This window comes from Vidua macroura, chromosome 2 (assembly GCF_024509145.1).
Source record: "Vidua macroura isolate BioBank_ID:100142 chromosome 2, ASM2450914v1, whole genome shotgun sequence".
NCBI classification, from domain to species: Eukaryota; Metazoa; Chordata; class Aves; order Passeriformes; family Viduidae; genus Vidua; species Vidua macroura.
The window spans coordinates 13,351,431-13,372,085 of NC_071572.1; the positions used below are offsets into that span (position 1 = coordinate 13,351,431).

Genomic DNA, 20,655 nt, shown 5'->3' on the forward strand with positions numbered 1-20,655 from the left:
AGCCTGAGTTTAAAATCATTCCTATGCCCCAATGGAAATGATTATATTTCCAGCATACTCTCTAGATATTTATCTCACCAAGCACTAAAAATACATAAAGTATACAGGGTTTGTTTGCTTGCTATCAGACAAGGCTTTGTAAAACCCGATGAAGATGATGAAGCAAGTGGAAAAAGAACACATAGACTATAATAGCAGATACTGACACTTGTTGACCCTCACTCCCTACCACAGACTGCATCTAAAAAATCTGTATTTTGAAACTGGACCACCAAGCTGAGAAATTCCAAAGTTTCAAAAATGAAACTTGAAGAATTAAAAACAAAAAATATTTTTTATATCTAACTTAACTATAATAAACGTATCACTTTTATGAAGTCAATTAAGTTCTGTCAAAAAACTACCTCCGGAAAACCAGCCTAAAGCCAGAAGAACTGAAGTCTACAAGTAATCTTTTCCAAATACTTGTTTCTTTTTTTCAGCCCAAGACTAGTTGGGCCTTTTCAGCCAAGGGGAAAGCACTCCAACAGGGGTGCTTGAGTCTTCTCAATCTACATGGTTTATGTTCACAGATGAGAACTCAATTATTACCACTGTTTGGCCACTGATTTGCACTCTGTGCCATTCCACTGCTAAGTGCAATCCAAACTAGGACACTCACAAGTTATTTAGCTTTCCAGTTAAATTTTCCAACAGTCATGTGACACAGCATATGGATAAAACAAGGGCTGAAGTACTAAAACAGTTGAGCTTAATAAACCATTTCCAATTAATGCAATTCAAATACCACATTCAAGAACTCTTTGGCAGGGCAACTGCAATGTTCACTTTCTGTTCCAAAGGAAAATTTCAGCACAGCATTCACTCAGGAGAATACACTAGCCTATATCCTATTGTGTGAATGACCAGACCAAATCCCATTCATAACCAAGGTCTAGACTTTTGAACTTAAGAAGTTAAAAAATAAACACAACTACTCTTGAATTTCTATACAGAAAAAAATACTTATCTCCAAAACCCCTAAGAGTGAGCAGGTTTATGTCTCATGTGTATTAATTACTATGCTCATGTTAAGGAATACCACTGCCATCGAGAAAAAGCCAGTTCATGTTTTCATATAAACACAGGTAAAGAAAAAATGCCAGCTAGCTGTCCTTAGCACAGCAGGACAGCTCAACACGGAGTGAATCATTACGTTTACTGCCATATTAGCTACACACTAATTTAATAATAAATAATAATAACAACAATATATAACTTGTCAACTGCAGTAAGCCTGTTTCAAGTAAATGGTGCTCTGTATGAAACCGATTGTGCTGGAAAGCAGCTTAACTTACTGCTGATCTGAAACAGATCAACAGGAGGAATTAACAGACGCACAATACTCTGCAACCATTAATTTTAACTCCTACAGCCATAGCCTTCCTGTCTCAGAAAAGACCCAAGTGGAGACACGTCTGTCCCTCTCAAGAGGAATGGATTATCAGATAATCACTTGTCAAAGATGTAAACCAGCACTGTGTACTGTTAAACAGAACAACCCAAATTAAAATAAAAGCATGAGTTTTTAAAATAGGCTTCCATGATCTAAAACTAATGTTTAGTTTAGCTGCTTACCACTTGGTTCTAACAAACTAACTTTTTGAGTATTTTAATGCATTTGCCAAGAGACAACACAATAATCAAAAGTATCTATAAAGTTTAATGCAGAGGCACTCAACCAGTTACCCACAGGCTGTACTATTTTTAGACTTATAGACCCAAGGCGGTATTTCCTTTGAGCAATTTGGGAGTAGGCTGAAAGTCAGGTGAATCATTTCAGCAGCAAAGCTCTGTCTCGCCATTATCACAGGCACTCCCAACAGAAAATTACAGGCGAAGAGCCAAAATGTTCTCAGGAGAAACCATGGCCCTGATCAGTTTCTTGATCTTAGAACTACATGTGCAACCCAGACTCCTTCCCTAGGAAGGCACAAGGGGCTTCTAAAACAAACAGAACCAAAACAACGCGGCCCTGCAGGCTGTATCGGCTCCTCTGCCACCAGCGCTCCCGAGACCTACGCTGGGAGAGTGGCTCAGAGCAGCACAGAGGTGCACAGCAGCCCTGGCCTCCACTGCCAAGGGGCTCTGGGGCTTTCAAACAGGAGACCCTGGAAGAAACAGATCTTGTGTTTTGCTCTGGTGAGATGCAAAATTTTAAAACAAATTTTAAACTTTTTTTTTTTTTTTTAGATGTAGAATGAGGCTTAAAGCACCAAGCCAAAGAAACGTTTTTCCCCCTTTTGATGCTCTGATCGGCTTGTGTTACAACAAACTGACCAGAAAAGACTGATTTGTGCTTCTTGGGTCTTATAATCACCTTTTCCTCCCAGAAGAGGTAAAAATGTATTTCACATTGAGGATTATAATTAGATGTTCCAAATTTTTAACACTCTCCCTAAGCTCTCACAACTTTGACAACTTCCTTCCTAACCTTTATGAAAAACTTCCATAATTCTCTCTAACCATTCCAGAAAAATACAAATCCCTGCTTTATCCCCTAGTTCCTGACAACCTGCCAAAGAAAAAGCTATTCCAAATCCCCAGCATAAATAAAATTAATGTTTATGAGCAAAGACTCACACAGTTAAAACCAATTACATAAAAATACTGCCAATACCACATGCTCCAGTTTCCCTTCAGTCTCACTGAGGCAAAGCGTATTAGACTGTTAAACATCTCATTTCAAAACACTTCTGATAATTAACGAACCATATTACAAAAAAGATTAGAGGATTCTTCTGTGTCATTGCTAGTTATCAGAATTTGAAAGTATTTTTGCAGTCTATAAAAATCTTTCAGAAAAGCATGAACAAGGACTAAACCAAACAAGTAGCAGTTGAAATGTAAATTATTTTTAGCAAAAAAAAAAATTGCCTCTCTCTATTCACAGTCTTAAACCTAATTCTGAAAAATGCCAATTATAATTTGCAAAAGCCTACTATTTTAATTAAGTCAGTGAAAATATTTATAATACTATGTCACTTTTTTTACATTGACTACAGACTAACAGGAAATAGTTTAAACAGAAGAAACGTGAATGTCACATTTACATAGAAAAGTTAAAAGGAAACAAGAGCCAATAAAATAGCCTCTTATAACACACAAAGCATGAGAAAAAAGAGAACTAACCTTAAGAGTCACAGTTCATTGCTCTAATTCATCCGTTCAACCTAATATTTCCAAAAAGAAAAATTACATTTAACTGATTCCAGAAAAACACAGAACTCCAAACATTTTTAAAAGGATAAGCAGCAGCCTGTAAAATATTTCAGCAGTTTTGAGAAAAAGGTGGCTTTTAATAAAGGCCATTATATTAAGCATAACTGGCAACAAGAAAAGCTGTTCTAATATAGTAACTGTGGAATTAGATAAAACAATTCCTAAATCTGTGCCTAATCTTATGATGGATTATGCTGATTTGAGTTAAGGGGAACTGGAGACATACCATTCACTCCTCACAACAGTCCTGTGAAGATCAATGACTGCTAGTGCAACACAGAGTATTTATGAATTGTTCTTCACCAACATTTGTGTGAGCTGGCTGCTGGAGCCAGTTTTCCCCAGTGCCCAGAAGGGGGCTGTGCCTCGGAGCTGGAACTCCAAGCATTGCTGACACAGCCGTGTTTGTGCTACGGCTGAACAGGACCTGCAAGCTTCTGAAGGGTTTCTCTCTCTCTCCTGCACTCAGTCCCTACCCCAGCAAGCAGGGCTGGGGGTGGGAACAGGCTGGATGGGGACACAGCCAGGAGAGCTGACCTGAGCTGGATGAAGGGATGTTCTATATGACATGATGCCATGCCCAGCAATAACAAACTGGTTGGCTTTGTCCCCCAAAGTCCATCACACAGTGACTGGCTGGGCACAGCTCTGCTTCTGGGGGGTGATGAGTTACTGCTGTGCATCATTTATTCCTCTTTCCTTTACTTCTTAAACTGTCTTGTTCTCAACCCATAAGTTTTCATTTTTGCCCTCCCTTTTCTCTCCCCATGCCAGTGGGGGTGGAAGGAGGGGAGCAAGCACCTGAGTCGGTGCTCAGCTGCTGGATGAGGTCAACTCCTCATAACACTGAACATCTGATAAAACAACCTCATCTTGCAGTTATTCCATTATTTTGTACATTGAGTTTTTTTTGTTTGTTTGTTTTTAATTAAGAATGTCACACGGGGCTGTGCCAAACTTCATAAAAAGCCAGGTACAGCACCTAGTGCTGCTTAGCACATCAAATTAACTTGGAAATTAGACCAGGCCAACAAAATCTATTGTCTCTTTACTACCTCATTATCTCTTGGTCCTTATCTACGCATTACTTCATTATTAGGTCCATCATTCTCAGCTACTTCAGTCAACCTGATTTAACTCTAATGTCCTCCTCTTCCTTTTCTCTGAAAGACAAGCAGTGTATTTTCCCACTTCCAAAGCCCTGGGGCCATCATCACCATTCCTTACTTCCATGGAGCCCATAAGCAAGAGCTGTGCTGCACCAGGCCACACATATTTTCAGAAGAAAGTGTTCAGCTACTCACAACACACAGAACTGATTTAATTCCACTGGAACCCACTAAGCCAAGAGGATCCAGATATATTTCAGCTTATCTAAAATTTGGGTCAGCGGAGAGTTGTGATTTCCTTTATTATTCTGGATACAATTCATCTTTTTCTGAAGACCAAAGCAAACATTAATTCAACAGACTTTATCATTATGTACTTAGTTTCATCAAGTAAATGTTTCACTTCAGCATTCTCCTCCAATACTATAAATTATCTCAACATCTTTTTATCTGTTTTTCTATCCCATGACTTTTCACCTTGGCTGTTATTTGTACTGCAACCCAAGACAGGATGTCCTTGTTTCCAGCTTTCATAGGTTTTTTTTAATCAACAGTATTTCTAGAAATCATAACACCACTCTGCTGCTTTCTTACCTTTTGTCTGCATAAGATTTGCTCTTTCTCAAACTGACAGATCATCATCTACTACTCCTTATGTCTTAGGAGAGACCCTATCAGCCCGTTTTCTTGGGTTGTAGAAGTTGTGCTTTTTTTTAAATCACTGGCTGTCAGTTCTTCCATTCCAGAGAAGGAATGCTACCAAATTCATGTTCATTTTAATCAAAATTTAATTTCAGATTTTCAAGTGCCTCCTTATTAGTTTAAATCTACTCTAAAGAAGGCATTTCAACAATTTCTACCAGTTGCTGGAAGAAAAGTGTGTCCCAAACATTCTTAGATCTTCAAGAGCTACAAATCCTATCTTTTTGTCCCACTAAAAAGAAGCTTCCCAAGCCCTCAATTTCTGTCAAGCAGCATTCTCCATTGCTTCTGCTACTTGCTAAAAAGAAATAAACAAACCCACTGGCATTGTTTATTGCTTCACGCAGATGTATAGTTCTTGTCCTTTCTCTTTCACCCAAGGCATTCAGCTGCGTGCTTACACACCACACCATCTTTCAGGGAATACAAAAAAGCTCAAGCATGCAGACACATCCACGTGCAGGGGAAGATCATTCCCTTCCCAGCATCCCAAGGCACAGGATTGCACAGCTCCTCTGATCAGTCCATCGACAAACAGAACCCAGACTAAGACATTTTCTGCTGTTTTGGGAAACAAACCTCAAGCAATTCCATCAGCTGAAGGATGCTCACTTGTAGACTACTAGCCTGTGCTTACAGGCAAGCGTGGCCAGCCAAACCAGGTACTGAAGGCAGAATTTTCAATGCTTAGGCTCTATGAGAAAGAAAAAAAATTACCTTGGTGATCCAGTTTGATCATCTTTAGTACAAATTTATGGAATTTGTACTATAACTATACTAAAATACTGAACTCGGAATATATGAAGTCTCAATTACTCACAGAAATTAAGTATCCTTTATTGAATAAACAGCCTGTAAAAGTGACTGATACAGATAATTCTGTAAATGAAATGCACCACAATCTAGTATTACACAGCACTCCCACTCACAAATATCTCTATCATACCACAGTTCAATAGTGACTGCTGAACAAAGTTATGTAACCACAGTGATTCTTCCAGACCTTCAAACCAATCAATATGAGGCCTTATAAAGCCCTTCAATATTATATATAGTATTGGAACATCACTGCCTGCCAGCAACTGGCAGCTGTAAATAGGAACAGGTTATAAATAACAGTTGCATCAAAAATGCTTCCAGCTTACTTGCTGTGCTACAGCCCACTCAAAGGAGACCCTTTTTTATGTTCTGAAATGTAAACTTTATCCATGCCCAGATCTAGGGAATGAAGGATTGGACATGGAAAAATGGTAACTGCAAAAGAATTCAAGAACAAAAGCAGGCAGACAATCCAGCTTGCACATCCAGCTATCACTGGTAGCCTTTCAAGGTAAAAACTAAACAGCAGTAAAACAATTTTATTCCAGTATTCCACAAAACTCCTAAAGGGGTTCTATTTAAAGTTCCAAAAGACAAATTTGAAGAACAATACTGAAAGTTCCAGAAAAGCCACAAAAGTTAAATTCCATTGTGTTTTCATAAGGCTGCAAATAGCTCATTTAATGTACTTATCTTTATAAAATCATGTAAAATAATTCCACTACAACGTACATATCCCACATAGTGAAAATATTCCAGGCATCAAAGGATCCCAACCTACCAAAAAAAGCTCTAATGAAACTGCTGGATGGAAGCTGAAGTCAGTCAGATGAAAACAAAAGACAGTAATGTCTGATTAGCATTCATCTTTCTGATCCCATTCAGTGGTCAGCATACCAATGGTTAACATTTGCGATAAGAGGACATTTGTGTTTTGAAGATGCATTTAAATCAATTCTAAGGTGTTAAGAACAATGCATAGAGAGCAGCAGAAAAAGCACAGCTGCAACCAATAAATAGCAGGTAATTATTTAATATCTTCTAGCCCTAAACTTTGCAAGTGCTATAGATGCACAGTCTCTCCACTAATGTTGTATTAAAAAAAAATAGAAATCTTCCAATATCTTTTTGTGTAGAAAAATCTTCCAATAGCCATCTTCTATAAGATTAATAATCGTATTTGGAGACATGAGGCATGTTTTGATCTCTGCTTTCCTGCCCCACATGTTGTTCAAATTCTATCTGCCAGCTACCTCTCCAGAGGCAGGCTTTCAGCTCAGATCCATGCCTCTACCAAGAAGGCAACATGAGGCATAAACTCTCCTGCAAAACCCCAATCTAACATTGCTTGTACAAATGGCGGCAACTGACAGCAATGCTGACATCTGGTTTGCTCTTTATGTTATTTTGGAAGAGGCCTACATGTTTCCCCAAGACATGTAAGTCTAACAGATATGACAAACTAAACTATTTCATACCAAAAATTGTATTTGAAAAATGAGAAGGCTCTATTGATCATGTTTTCCTCCAGATATGCCCCAGGGCACAACAGCGCCATGCACTCATTGTGATTATCTGCTGCATGCTCAGCTGTTCTCAGTACAGTAAAATTACTAAATTACAGCCTTTGTGATATTTTTCAATGCCACTAACTGCAGCAGTCACCACAAATATTTTGATTATAACCTGCAAAATCAGGATCTCCTAAGTCACATTCCACAACAAGAATTCACTGTGATTCACTAACTTCTGTCTTCAGCACAAGCACAGCTTTTTTATCCAAACTCATTAGTGGTACATGGACACTAATATATGACACATATAAGAGCTAATAAAACAACAAGTTTAGCCCCTTAGGTACACAATTCATTCAACACATTTTGTTTGAAACGTGAAACAAAAGGGGACAGAATATAGCTAGGTACAACTGGCCAACAAAGCTTCAGTAGTAAACAAGCCCCAAAAGCAGATGGTTCATATTTCTGACAAAGCACACCTCAGACTCAGGTTTCAGACACTTGGTCAGCTGAGCAACAGCAACAAGAGGATTACATGAGTACAGTATCCTGGCACACATCCACAACACAGCACTAGCACAGCTTCAAATGACTCTCATGCGTGATCAGAGGATTACACCATTTATACTTCACTCATCTCTTCATTTGTGCTTAATTATATGTAACCTTTCCAGTACAACCATTCATTTGACAAAACATTTGTCAGTAACTTTACTGACAACTGAGGTACCCCTCAGTAAACGAGCAGCTGTGTGGCTCTTGCCAGCTGGGGCAGGGTTCACTCGTGCAGCTTTCCCAGGCTGGCTCACGCCAAAGGACAAACTGCAGGGGAAGCACCAGCAGCTCACGTCTCTGGGTGTCTTCTTTAAATGCTAAGACACTCCTAGAAAAGCAACTCTGCTTTCCTCAAACAGACAGGTTATTACTTCCCCAGGCAAAGGATTGACCAATTGGTTACCCATGTGTGTGCTTGCTGATTAAGCATTGGGTATTTTGGCTTAACCTGTCACTGTCTAAGGCCCACCTTACATGCTGAAGCAAGGCTAAATTGAGATGCTCCATCAATATGAATCTCCAAAATGGGCATTTTTTCCCTCAAACAGTCTAGCCCCCAAAATGTACAAAGATCCATGGACCTGAATGTTAGATGACATCTCTACTTATAAGTTCACTTCAAAAAAGATATTTTAGTAATTAATTTAGTCTGGGTCACTAAGGTAGAACTGCACTTGGAAATCTACCAAAAACCAACTTCCAGAGGAACTACTGAAGTTTGGAAGTACACAGCTGAATCCAATTGGTAGAGTTTTGCATTTTTTTTCAGAGCAGAATAATTATGGAGGCCTGGATAAACCTGGAGTGACATGCTAGCATTAAACAAGGTCAAAATTTGTTTATATTGAAACACACTTACAGAAGGTCATTCTTTTTGCAAAGGAACGAGACTGTAAAAGAACCTTGGGAAACGCACTTTGTAATAAAACAAATTGCCTGAACAGAATTCAGGAGTGTGCAAACAGAAAGTGTACACACAGAAAGGAAGAAAAATGCTGCACAGAGTGAACGCACAGACTTTCTGACACAGAGGTCCCAAGCCCACGGCACAGTAACCTCTGACACACTCACAGCAGCTACAAAGACAGCTGCAAGCTCAACAGGACATGGATACAAACAGGACTCAGCCTCAGAAACCAAGCAAATGTCACTGCCTTAACTACTGCCTTCTGGTTTGCCTCACAGGTTTTTAGTACTAGCACGCTACTTTAAACAAACTGTCTCTTACAGTGGTTTAAATAGCTGAATTAAGCAGCGAAAGTTTTAAAGTAAATGTCATTAATTTATATCACTGGAAAGAAATAGAGGCTCTACAGCCTCACTATGCAAACAACTGTGTTCCATACAACCCATACTGCTAGTCAGTAATTTAAAAAAGCCCAAGCTGCACCTCAATATACACTGCCACCAACTATCTTTGAAGAGACTCTTCAGCTCACAAGAAATACTAAGTTTCTCTTCCCTGACTCACCAGAATTTTACAAATTTGTAAGTCAACTCAGTCTAAACCAATACAACTAATACTAAAAAAAGACATAAAGAACACATTGTAGTTTCACTATCATCAGAAATTAAGTCGGAAAACTTTCTTCAAAACTTTCCTTGAAAAACACAAATCCAAATCACAGTAAGTGCAAATTCCATATAAGAAATGTGCATCAGACAACAAAATCAGACAACCATGATAGGGTTATTCACACATTTCCTTTGGGCTTACTCTTCTTCAACATTTGTTGAAAATTCAGCCACGTTTTTGTAAAACTAGCACTACATTCATGTAGCTCAATTAAAAAGATGATTTATTTTGAAGTGAGACACCAAATAGCCTCTATAAGCTGACCACAAAACGGTGTCTTCTTCCCATCAATACATTCTTAAAAATTAACAAACACAACTGAACTGCACCTTGAGTATTGTGCTCCTTATACTTGGCATATTTTCTGTCTTGAATACTTGTGTCCTGCGACACCAGCAAATTCTTTTTTTGGCTAACTCAGATATAAGTAATACAGTTCCCTGACATGGTGCATATTGTCCAGGCCTTTTGCACTATCACTTACATTTTTATGTCAATTTTTCCTCTAGGCCTATGAAGACTCCAGCTGAACTTGAAATTACCCAAAGCTGTAAACATTTAGGATCATGTTAAGTAACTACACTGGGTTCCATTTATTTGCTTAAACTGCTGTAATTTTCCTACTTGAGTTTTCCCAAATAAATACAGGCATTAAAGAGTAAGTAAGTGGAGATGTTAAGTGGCCCATAAAACTTATTAAGATCAAGGTGATAGGTTTAGCAAGGTTGATACAATATAAACCTACTAATTTTAGAAACTCCTGGTGGCTTTTCAAGACTAAACCATAGACTTTTTTTTCCTCAGAGGTTTTAAATGTCAGTGACTACATAGCTTCCCATCAGTCTTAAGACATGAAGACCCTTAAATACATAGCCACACACACAGAATATTCCAATGACACATCCAGTGACAACTGGAGCGCGTCTAAAGAATAAGGCTGGCCAGGCTGTAACTTCCTGATCTCACTCTATTCATTTTCAGTAACAGAAGCCAGGCTTAAATTTGTAAAAGAAAACTACTTCTTCTGAAGAATCACAAGACCATAAAGTATTACAGGCACTACAGTGTTAAAACAAATGCCTTATGAAAAGGCTGCCACAGAAGAGATGTCCAAAGGCAAACAGTAATGCAGGGCAACATAGAACTGTAGAAATCCTTAACAAAAAGTGAAGTTTTGTCCAAACATCCAAGGCATTAAAGCAAATCCTGAAATCTTTACACCTTTTTAGTAACAACTGAAAAGGCTCACAAACACCAATACTTCCCCAGCAACAATTCACAAACCCAACTTTCAGATAGGCTATGGTGACACAATTTGTTTAGTGCCAGGGCTAAAATAAAGATGTTCTAAGCTTTAGGCCATTGTTCTTGCCAGTACAGAAAGACACAGCATAAGAAGCACCAATGCTGGAGAAGAAGCCCAGCAGCACAGGAGGGGATGGGGAAGAGGTAACAAATTCAGGTGAATGGAGACCAGAGAAAGAAAGCACAGCTTCTAGTCAGGTTCTCCTTTAAGTGAACACAAGGGATTTTGTTGGGTTTTTTTAAACAGTACAAAATCCTGTTTCACTGAGATGATATAACAAGCCCATTACTGGCTTTCTGTACTTACAACATTCTTTCACTAATACCATTACCATAATTGTGCAATTGTATTCACTTTTAATCACTTTCTGGCTGAACACTGGCTCATTTTTGTCCCTTACTGTAAGAGTCTAATGAAGAAACACTCTGTTAAGCATCACAATGTTATACATGGCCTTTACATTCACTCTACCAGCAATACTTATATGATAATAAAATCTCAACAACTCTCATGTCAGAAAGCAAGAGTCAAATAACCTCCGATACAGATATGGCTTTATCCTTATCTAGATGGAAGCATGTTTTTTAACAACAACACACGCCACTCCTGGATTTCATTCCAGGGCTTCTGAAAAGAAAAATGCTATTTATCATCAGCAACATTTCCTGAAGTGCTCCTGCATTTTACACAAACAGGTCTCCTACACACGTGCGGTTAAAAGATCATGCCCGAGCTTTAAGTAAGCCGATCTCAGCACGGCAGATTCAAATGTTCACGCTCAAGACCATTAACTTACTCTCTCCTTCACTCGCTAAGCTCACAAAACGTCAGGTCAGGAACACTTATTTTGATCCCCATCCCAATGGTACCCGTGTCAGAGGATAACGCAAGAAGGAGGGGCAAGCCCGCCTCTCCCGGCCCCTCGGCGAGGCGAGCAGCGGCTGCTTGCCGGCCACCGGCTGCCGACATCGCGCCCGGGCCCGCGGGTGTCAGCGCGGGGCCTTGCGGGGCCGCCGGGCCGGGCCGGGCCGCGGCCGCGCTCCCGATGCGGGCCGAGCAGCCGCGGCCGAAGAGCGGGGCCTGCGCGCCGGCCGCCGCCGCCGCTCCCCGGGAGAGCCGCGGCGACCCCCACACCCCCTCACCCCGCGGTCCCGGCACTCACCGAAGTCGAGGAACTGCTTGATGGAGAGGGGCGAGGGGGAGAAGCGCGAGTAGTACTCGATCTGCTTGGGGATGGGGTTCTTGAGCAGCGCCCCGCACAGCCGCATGGCGCGGCCCGCCCGGCTCCGCTGCGCTCCCGCCGGCGGCGGCTCGTGCCCGGGCGCGGCCGCTCCGCGCTGCCCGTCGCGCTCCGCGGCCCGGCCCGGCCCGGCGGGAGGGGCGAGCGCCGAGCCCGCTCCGCGCACGCGCACGTCGGCGCGCGGCGGACGGGGCGGGGCGGGCACGTGAGGGGAGCGGGAGCCGAGCGGGGCTCGTGTGGGGAGCGCCGGGAGGCTCGGCCCGCCCTTGGAGCCACGGTCGCTGCCCTCGGTCAGTTGGAAAAGACCCCTGGGATCATCGAGTCCAGCCTGCGACCGAGCACTGCCGTGTCAGCTACACGTGGCGCTGAGCGGCACGTCCAGTCTCCTTAAACGCCTCCAAGGACGGTCACTCCGCCACCGTGTTGTCCACAAAAATCGGATTCATGACCTGATGTGTGAAAAGCCAATAATAATACTCGAGCGAGAGATACTATTTTGTTTCAGGGTTGGGCAAGCTTGAGTGCTCAGTGGTATTCTATGAATCAAGCACACCATCAAAACTTTTTTTCTAATTATAGGTTTTAACAAACAAAAGATTAAGTTGTCATTGGCTACAAGTTACATAGCTCTCTTATTAATCAGTATTCTTCTACTGGTTAATGATTCTCTCGCCTGGCACACTAATTAGACCTCTCCTCCGGTACAGGGGTTTTCCTGGGTCGGTGGGCAGCGAGTCAGTGGTCCCAGCCTCCCCCTGCCAGAATCACCTCTTATCCAGCTGGAGCTGACTTCAGCACAGTTGCTGAGTTAGTTTTATTAGTTTCTTCTTAATGTTGAGAGTTCTGCCAGATGTCCTTGTGGCCTGTGAATTCTGCATTCTTTGTGTCCACTATCAGTGGGCATCCTTCTCCCCAAGCTTTGTTAACCTCCCTCTACATCTGAGATCATCACAGTATGTCAAGCCCTAAACTTTAACAAGGCAGTTCTACCAACAAGTTGTTTTTCTGACAGCTGGGCATTACTTAGAGCTTGCTTGCTAGCTGCTATCTGTTTCACAGATTAAATCTCCTGCTTCTTGATTAAGCTTGAACATATACAAAGCTCAAACATCAAATAACATCCTTTCTTGAGCAAATTTTACATATTCCACATTTTGCAACACCTTGGCAGTCCACTCCATTATCTAATCACCCCTTCTGTGAGGGAATTCCTCCTGATGTGCAACCTAACCCTCCTCTGGCAGTTTAAGATTGTAGAACAGCCCGAGCCCACCTGGCTACAGCCTCTGTTCAGGTTTTGTATGGACCAATTAATATGTCTCACCTGGTCCATAAGAGCGTGCCTGCCCAGCTGGCTTCCAGCCAAAATACAGCCCTCAGGTATCCATTGGGTTGTACAGTGGGTATGAGGCTAGCAGAACAAAGTTCACTATGTGTGGCAGTAGTTGAAATTTTCTGAAAAAGTCACATTTTTATCTAAGAAAGCATCTGAACACTAATTTTGATGGCTAGAATCAAAAGTGAAGCAAGGTATTGGAGAATCAAAATGTATCACTGAATGCAGTCACTGACTGGTTTTTGCTATGATGTGGTTTAGGTACATTTAAGACAAATAACTGGTGGCCAATTCCTTATTTTTCTCCAGTGAATTCAATGTAAGCTTCAGCAGGTACAAGATAGTATTGCTCTAATTTTGTAACTGACTTGTAAAAGAAACCAGTACTCTTCAATTACTGGAAGTCTCTCTCCATCCTTTCTGTCATGATTGTCCTCACAGAATTTGAGACTGAGAAATCCTGACCTAATGTACAAAATAACTGGAAAGCATTTTAAAATCACTTCAATTGTAGCTTATAGGAATGACTGGCTTGAAGAGGCATGTCATGTAATCAAGAATGACAAAATGAATCATCTACTGTAATTCTGAAGCTTTTTTGGCAGGTGGGGAAAAGTGTTTTAAAACTTTTGTTATATACTCATCAGGATTTGATTGTGATTCATTTAGAGCATAATTCTGAAATCAGTTGTGGAATTATCTGGCAGAAAATAGTATCTTTTTTTTGTTAAAGACAGAACAACATTTCCCAAATTAAGATTAAATTAGCAGCTTCAAAGGATGATTCATTATCAACATTTAAGCCACTTGATTTTATGTATCTTTCACATTTTAAAGTAATTCTAGTGTGATTTCAGCTTCAAAAAGTGGCAAGACAACAGTTAACTATCGAGTTGTCTTTCTAAACACAAAATCATTTTTGCAATATAAAGCATCACAGCATCTTTTTTTTTTTTTAATTTCTTAATCCTATATTAGCCATCCCATGTGAAAAATTTGAATTGCTTTTGTCTATGGTGATACAGATTAAAACCACAATGAGGACATGCACAAAGTCACTGCAAAACAGAGGTGTGCTCTTCTCATCAAACGGACTCCCAATAGCTTCTCTCAGCTCTGGAGAAACTGATGACAAAACCAACAGATCGAATTCTCCAAAAACTGTTGGAACACACACTGTAGAGACATTCAAATCCCAGACCCACCCAGCAGCTCTTCATGGCCTTGTGCTTAAGAAGACTGCAAGATTTGCTTAAGAGAACATAAAATGCACATGGGAAAGGCGATGGTTTTACCAATGCAAGACAGCAGCAAGCATACACATAAACCTAGTTCTTAAACAATCTACCTAAATAAAGAGAAGTTAGTGGCATAAACCATGCAAAATACGAAAATGTCACTGGGATCAATAGGATTAAATGATAAGCTGAGTTTTGCTTTTTGGACCAGTTGAATATCTCATACCTCATATCTGCCTTCTTTATGTATTTCAGAACATATCTGGTGCAGAAAAGCTTCCTGAATTCATTCTGTGAGAGCCCCCCTGCATCTTTGTTTAAATGTTAAAAAACTTCTACAGGCATACAGGCAAGAAATTATTTACTCCTTAAGAAAATTTGATTTTAACGTTGATAATGCCTAACACTGCTGAATTTCTCTAGTGTTTTTATCATCTCTCTTTTACTGAGGGCATTATTTTAATATTTTCCAGTTTGATTCAAATATGGAACAACTGGAATTAACCAAGGGATCAAAGATGACTCACGTTTACATGGCCATTTAGTAGCCAGAACAACTTAGTCACTTGTTCAGTTAAAATCTGTGAGCATACAGGCAACTGGAAACCTCAGCACCTGTAAGGAAATTAGGGTCTTGGTATGGACACTTGCCAGAATCCTGCACTGAGGACAAGATGCCTGTGGTGTCCTGGCTTAGGGAGCACCATCCAGACCCACTGCCCCAGGCTTGCTCCCAGGGAGCCCCAGACACATCATGGAATCAGTTCTTGTTGGGCTATCACTGTGACAAAGGAGATGGATAATTAAATCTGAGTAAACAATCTTGACTTAATTATTTTTGTTGGTTTTCTGTGTTGGAGTTGGTATAAAATCACTGCTTCTAACTCACAAAAACTTTGAGAGGGAAAAGCAGCAATATCGTGTTTTGCTGCAGAGTGACTCCCTAAAACAGAGGAACTGATGTAGAGAATATTTGCAAAAGCAAAGCTTTTTGGCATTTCCTGCCCTCAGAAATTTCAAGCACTGACTGTTGACCACTGGATTTAGTGGCAGTACTTAAAAATTGGCCTCCCCTGGGTTTGTGTTTTAGCTATGATGAGAGGGAGGGACTGTGTACCTTAATGACAGAGTGTACATGGGAAAGCCTTTGCTATTCCTTGTATGGGACTTTCCTTTATATGTTAATTCAGTGCAGCCAGGGAGATAAATAAGAGACTCTTCTATGACTCAGAAATTTAAGTTATCAGAAAATAAAATTCTCCCTAAGTTTGAGTTTTCTTAGCCCTTAAAGTGCTAAGAGAGAGAGTGCTTAAGAGTTAAAATTAGAAATTCACTCCTACAGAAATTTGTAGCCAAACTTGGTATGGAGGTTTTAAAAGATGCATTTTTGTTACATTTTCAGATCTTATTCTTTCTGGACCTTTATATCACATGTGCTTGTTTTCAGGGATCAAAGCTTTTGCATGTAGTATTTCACCAAGTAACATTTACTCACAGTGAAAATGTCAGACCTTTAAAACACCAGAGCCATAATCTTCTTAACAAAGCTTGTTTTATTTCACTGCAGAATACATAGTAGGTCTATAAACTAGCTGCAGGGGATTCAGCATAATGAACTTCTTTGCATGGATGTTAGAGGAGGGGAAAAGTAATCCTAAACTGTAAACCAAGAAAACATGGTTATTAGTGTTTTTTAGACACACTGACATCGTGGAATACATTGGGGTTTTTAATTTGGTTTTTTTTTACCAAAAAAATAAACCTATATTGGAGTTAATATAACCCCTATATCTTAAAGTTCAGAAGCACTCATTGAGAACAGGGATAATACAATTGAAGCCTGAACAATAATAATAACCAATAACAGTTATTTGGAGAAAATTTACACAGAAAATAATACTCCTAAAGTACCTCCTACAAGATGACATAAAAATCAGCACAGAATAGGAGAAACTAGTATAGGATGATGTTTCATACAAATTCCTGCTCTTCACAGTACTAATATTTGTCAATAACCCCACTGTATTTTCCTACCTGGCATTATATGCTCTCAAGGGTAGATTCAAGTAGTGATCAAAACCACTGTCTTCGTTTGAAAAGACAGGAGTCTGTGAAGGAAGGCAAGGGCCTCCCGTGAAATGGAAAAGGTAAAACCCCCCCCTCCAAATTACCACAACTTCAAAATAAAAAGGCTCTCAGGCAAAGATATGGGAATGGGAATAACAGTTCTTTACTAGGAAAAAACTAAATTAAAAAAAAAAAAAGTAATTAGTACAAACAAAACTACTGATAGAGTCAGAAACCTGACACCCTGACTCCTTAGGGTGTTGGTGATAGTCCAGTAGTTAAATGGTGGCTGCTCCTCCTGCTCCTGGAGTGGCAGATGAAATGCTGCTGAAGCGATGATCCAGTAGAAGGGTGTAGTTTTCTCTGAAGGTCTGGTGATAGAGTAGATGGGCCTGGTCTTCCTCTGGGAATCCAGTGAAGAGGCTGAGTTGCTGTCTCAAGAAATGCTGATTTTATGCAGGTAGGGATGCTTGGCTCCTCCCTCTGGGTGGAGAATCTTACAGTGGGATGATGTAACTTTCTCAGTCATGCAGTGAGCCATTCAATGGCCCGTTAACAGAAGATATCTCCCCGGAGGGAGACATTGTTCTTGGAAGAGATAAGAAAACTGCCCAACAGAAGATACCTGCTCCACCTCGACAGATGGCAAATAGAATATATGCTTATCTTACAAGCCAGGACAACCACACTGGGAACAAATGGAGTGAGAAAGGGATAAGGTTCTTTGCTGAAGCTTTCCTGAACTTCAAAAAGGATCTGGTTTTATTTTTAAGAATTTATCACTTCCTAGTATTTGTGCACTCCAGTGGGTAACTTTGGAAGGACTATTACCGACAATGTTTAGAAGATTGATAGTTCTTGCATTTGGGAATGTGCATGTAGTATTATCTCTTGTTGCTACCATAGTCTACATTTTCAGCCTTTCTTGTCTATTACCCAAGAAAATAAAGGGTTTTTACCATCTTTTTTTGTCAGCAAAAGCTGGTAGTCACTGCATTTAGTGTTTCTCATCCTAGTTAGTTGACCAGCAGAGTTCAGCAGTCTTTCTAAAGGAACCATCTGAAACTACCAAAGATTGCGCTCAGCAAATCTAAGAGCTAGTAATTTCAAGAAAGTCTTGACTCTCTTTGCAACCAAAAATAACATGGCTTGTCAAATGGTTTACCTGGTTCAGAGGTCTTAGGTTTTTTTAGGGTATGCACTCCACAATTTCTTAAAATGCAGAGTTGTTCTCTGTAATTTGCTTTAAATTAAAGCTGGTGCCACCATGGAGCTGATGTTGGCTCTCTATCAGATGATACCATCTGTGTGTCCAGCTTTAGTGGACAGACCTACATTATTCTCTAATAGTCAAAAAACTTTTCATGTTTAAACAAAAACTAATAGATTATTTTCTTTTGAAATTGTTAAGGCATTCAGGAGAGAAAATTCTTGCCACGGAGATAACTGAGAGTAAATGCAGAGAAAAAGAATTTAGTAGTGTCCTTACTGCCATATTTTGTCCTGCCTCTGCCATGAGGGAACCATTGGAACCACTGAGGCAGAACTATGACTGAGTGGCACAGAACCACACCAGAACAACCCCTTCCCTATCAGACTGTCTTGGTGCTTCCTTTACTATTTAAAAATACATAAAAACACACAGCAAAGTCCTAACTTGCATCTGAAATGTGCAAAACTGAATCTAACCAGCAGTCAGTACACTTGTACCAAGGATTTATATTTAATCTTTTTTTCCAGAAAGAGCTTGAAAGAACACCAGCTGAGGAAGAGTCACTGGAACATAAGAAACACAACTTTGGGTTTTGTACTAGGTCCTTTAAAATGGGATTGACAGTATACTTTGAGGAAAAGGACAGAACTAGTTTGTCATTAGTAGGAGAGGAGTGTCTGTGAAAGAAATTATTTTTCTCTTTTTTTTTTTTTTTACCTTTCCTTCCCTTGCTAGAGAGTCTTCCAGGGGAAAACTCAAAACTTTATTTTAGATTGAATAACCATAATCACACCTTGACATACCTTTATCTTTGTAGAATATAATCTCATCACCTTTTTGTTTGCAAGATTGAAATTTGCAGGGGTCTTGTGAGAAAAAAGCTGAAAAGGAGTTGACCTTGCTACAGTTCAGCATGCAGCAGAAGTTCTCATGTCCTCGGATAAATGGAATAAAATCTGCCATTTAAGGGAGCAGGGTTCAGTCATCTTGGCTCTGAAAATTTTCACATGGAGATAGAGATGCACTTTTTGTTCATTTTGCATAGAAGATTTGTCTTCCATGCACTCAAATCTTCAACAAGAAACTGCTCTTTTTTGTTTGAAAAGCACATAATCTCAGAAGATGTTGTTCCTATCTCTGCTGGTACTTGGCACCCTATCTAGCAGGCTGAAAGATTGGATAAGCTCAGGACTTTCACAGCTCTAACATATAGATCTGAAACTGGTTCTTTGGTTTCACTGTAACCCATGAGGTGAATTAAAGCTACCAGGAAACACCACAGTTTTTATAGAAACATCAAAACATTCTCCTTTGAGAATCTTCCAATTTCATTGTATTCCTTAAATAAAACAGCATAAAAGTTCAGCTCCCGTGACAACTGGGAAGAAGAGTGTCATGCTTGTCATTGTGGAGCTTTCTGAATGTTAAAAATCTTTCAGAGTGCAATTCCTGCTCCTGAGCTGCACTTTCCAGAAGAACCTGTGTGCCAAGAGACAAGTTAATAAAAAAAAATCTGAGTCCAAATACACATTTTGTAGTGAATCATCAACCATTTTCATCTCAAAAATCAACCAAACAAACAATATTAGGGAAGCACAAGTGCATTTTCTGATTGCCTCCTCTTCCAGATCTTGGCAGTAGAAAATGGGTTGAGAAGAGAAGCTCTGCCCTTAGAGAACAGTGATGCATCACTTTGTTCCTCTGCATTGATCAATCTACTTTTCACCCCATTATATTTCTTTGTATCCCATGCACCAAATGCTAGTTTTATAATTCAGTATCCTATCAAGTGCTTTTCTGAAATCAATAAGCATTACATGCACTAGAATACTTTTATATAACACACAGGCAATTACAGTGAGTTTGGGTATCACATTTGTCTGACCTGATATGTTTTATTAACCTGCAGTTCTCACTGTTCATTGGGCTTTTTCACTCTATAGATTTACACATGAATTGGTGGGTATTTTAGTCTTTATTTAAGACCATGTAAAGTTCAAACAAATTACTGTAGTTTCTCCAATTTTTCTGTTAAAAACATTTTCCTGCACTTGTCCAACCAATAAGCTTTTATTATTCCCATTTTTATATACTCCTTTTATTTGGTACTGATTTCAAAATGCACAGTAAGGAAACTGAACTGGTTTATATAGCTCAAGCTAAACATCATATTTAACCTTTTTGTGACATCCTGGACTTCAAACATATACCTCTTGCTGACACTGTTTTTTTACTGGATTCTGGGGTTTCTCTTCCCTGTAAACAGCAATACATATTTTGCTTGATTTTCTGTAATATTGTGCACACTATAGCTTGTAGACTGGTCTAGATGAGGGCAAACACAGTGTTATGTCTATGTACCCTGACATAGCAAATTAGCCCTAAGCTAAACAGAAAACTTGTCAGGGTTATAATAGCACTAGGTTGGGGTTAGAGAGAAGCTTTTCCGGTAGGTAATGTACAGGAGTTCTTGCATCACGACCCTAATTTCCAGTTCCTCTTAACAAGGTGGAGTCTCATCAGGATGCAATTGGAGCTGCTCAAATCTATGCATATAGTGGAGCTCAATACTGATGCCAAACAAGAATCTATTTTAATTTGTCTTTAAATACACAGCCCAAGGGAGAATGAAATGCATCATGTTCATGTGGAATATCCATGCACCTGATCCTGGTAAATGTAGTAGCCTCCATTCAGGCTTCTTCAAGTAGCCTTG

At 39.9% G+C, this 20,655-nt stretch overlaps 1 protein-coding gene across 2 annotated transcripts in view; it reads right to left on the bottom strand.

Annotated features, from left to right (window-relative positions):
- The window catches only part of PDK3 (pyruvate dehydrogenase kinase 3), a 54,328-nt gene extending 42,149 nt beyond the window's left edge, over positions 1-12,179 (bottom strand). The window contains exon 1 of one of the 2 annotated variants that reach the window (XM_053971587.1): positions 12,008-12,179. In XM_053971587.1, coding sequence (XP_053827562.1) covers positions 12,008-12,113 — 106 coding nt within the window. In that variant the 5' untranslated portion in view covers positions 12,114-12,179. Of the gene's footprint in view, positions 1-11,641; positions 11,719-12,007 lie in introns of those variants that run through there. The other variant, XM_053971588.1, reaches the window with a different exon arrangement.
- Between the last annotated feature and the right edge of the window lie 8,476 nt (positions 12,180-20,655).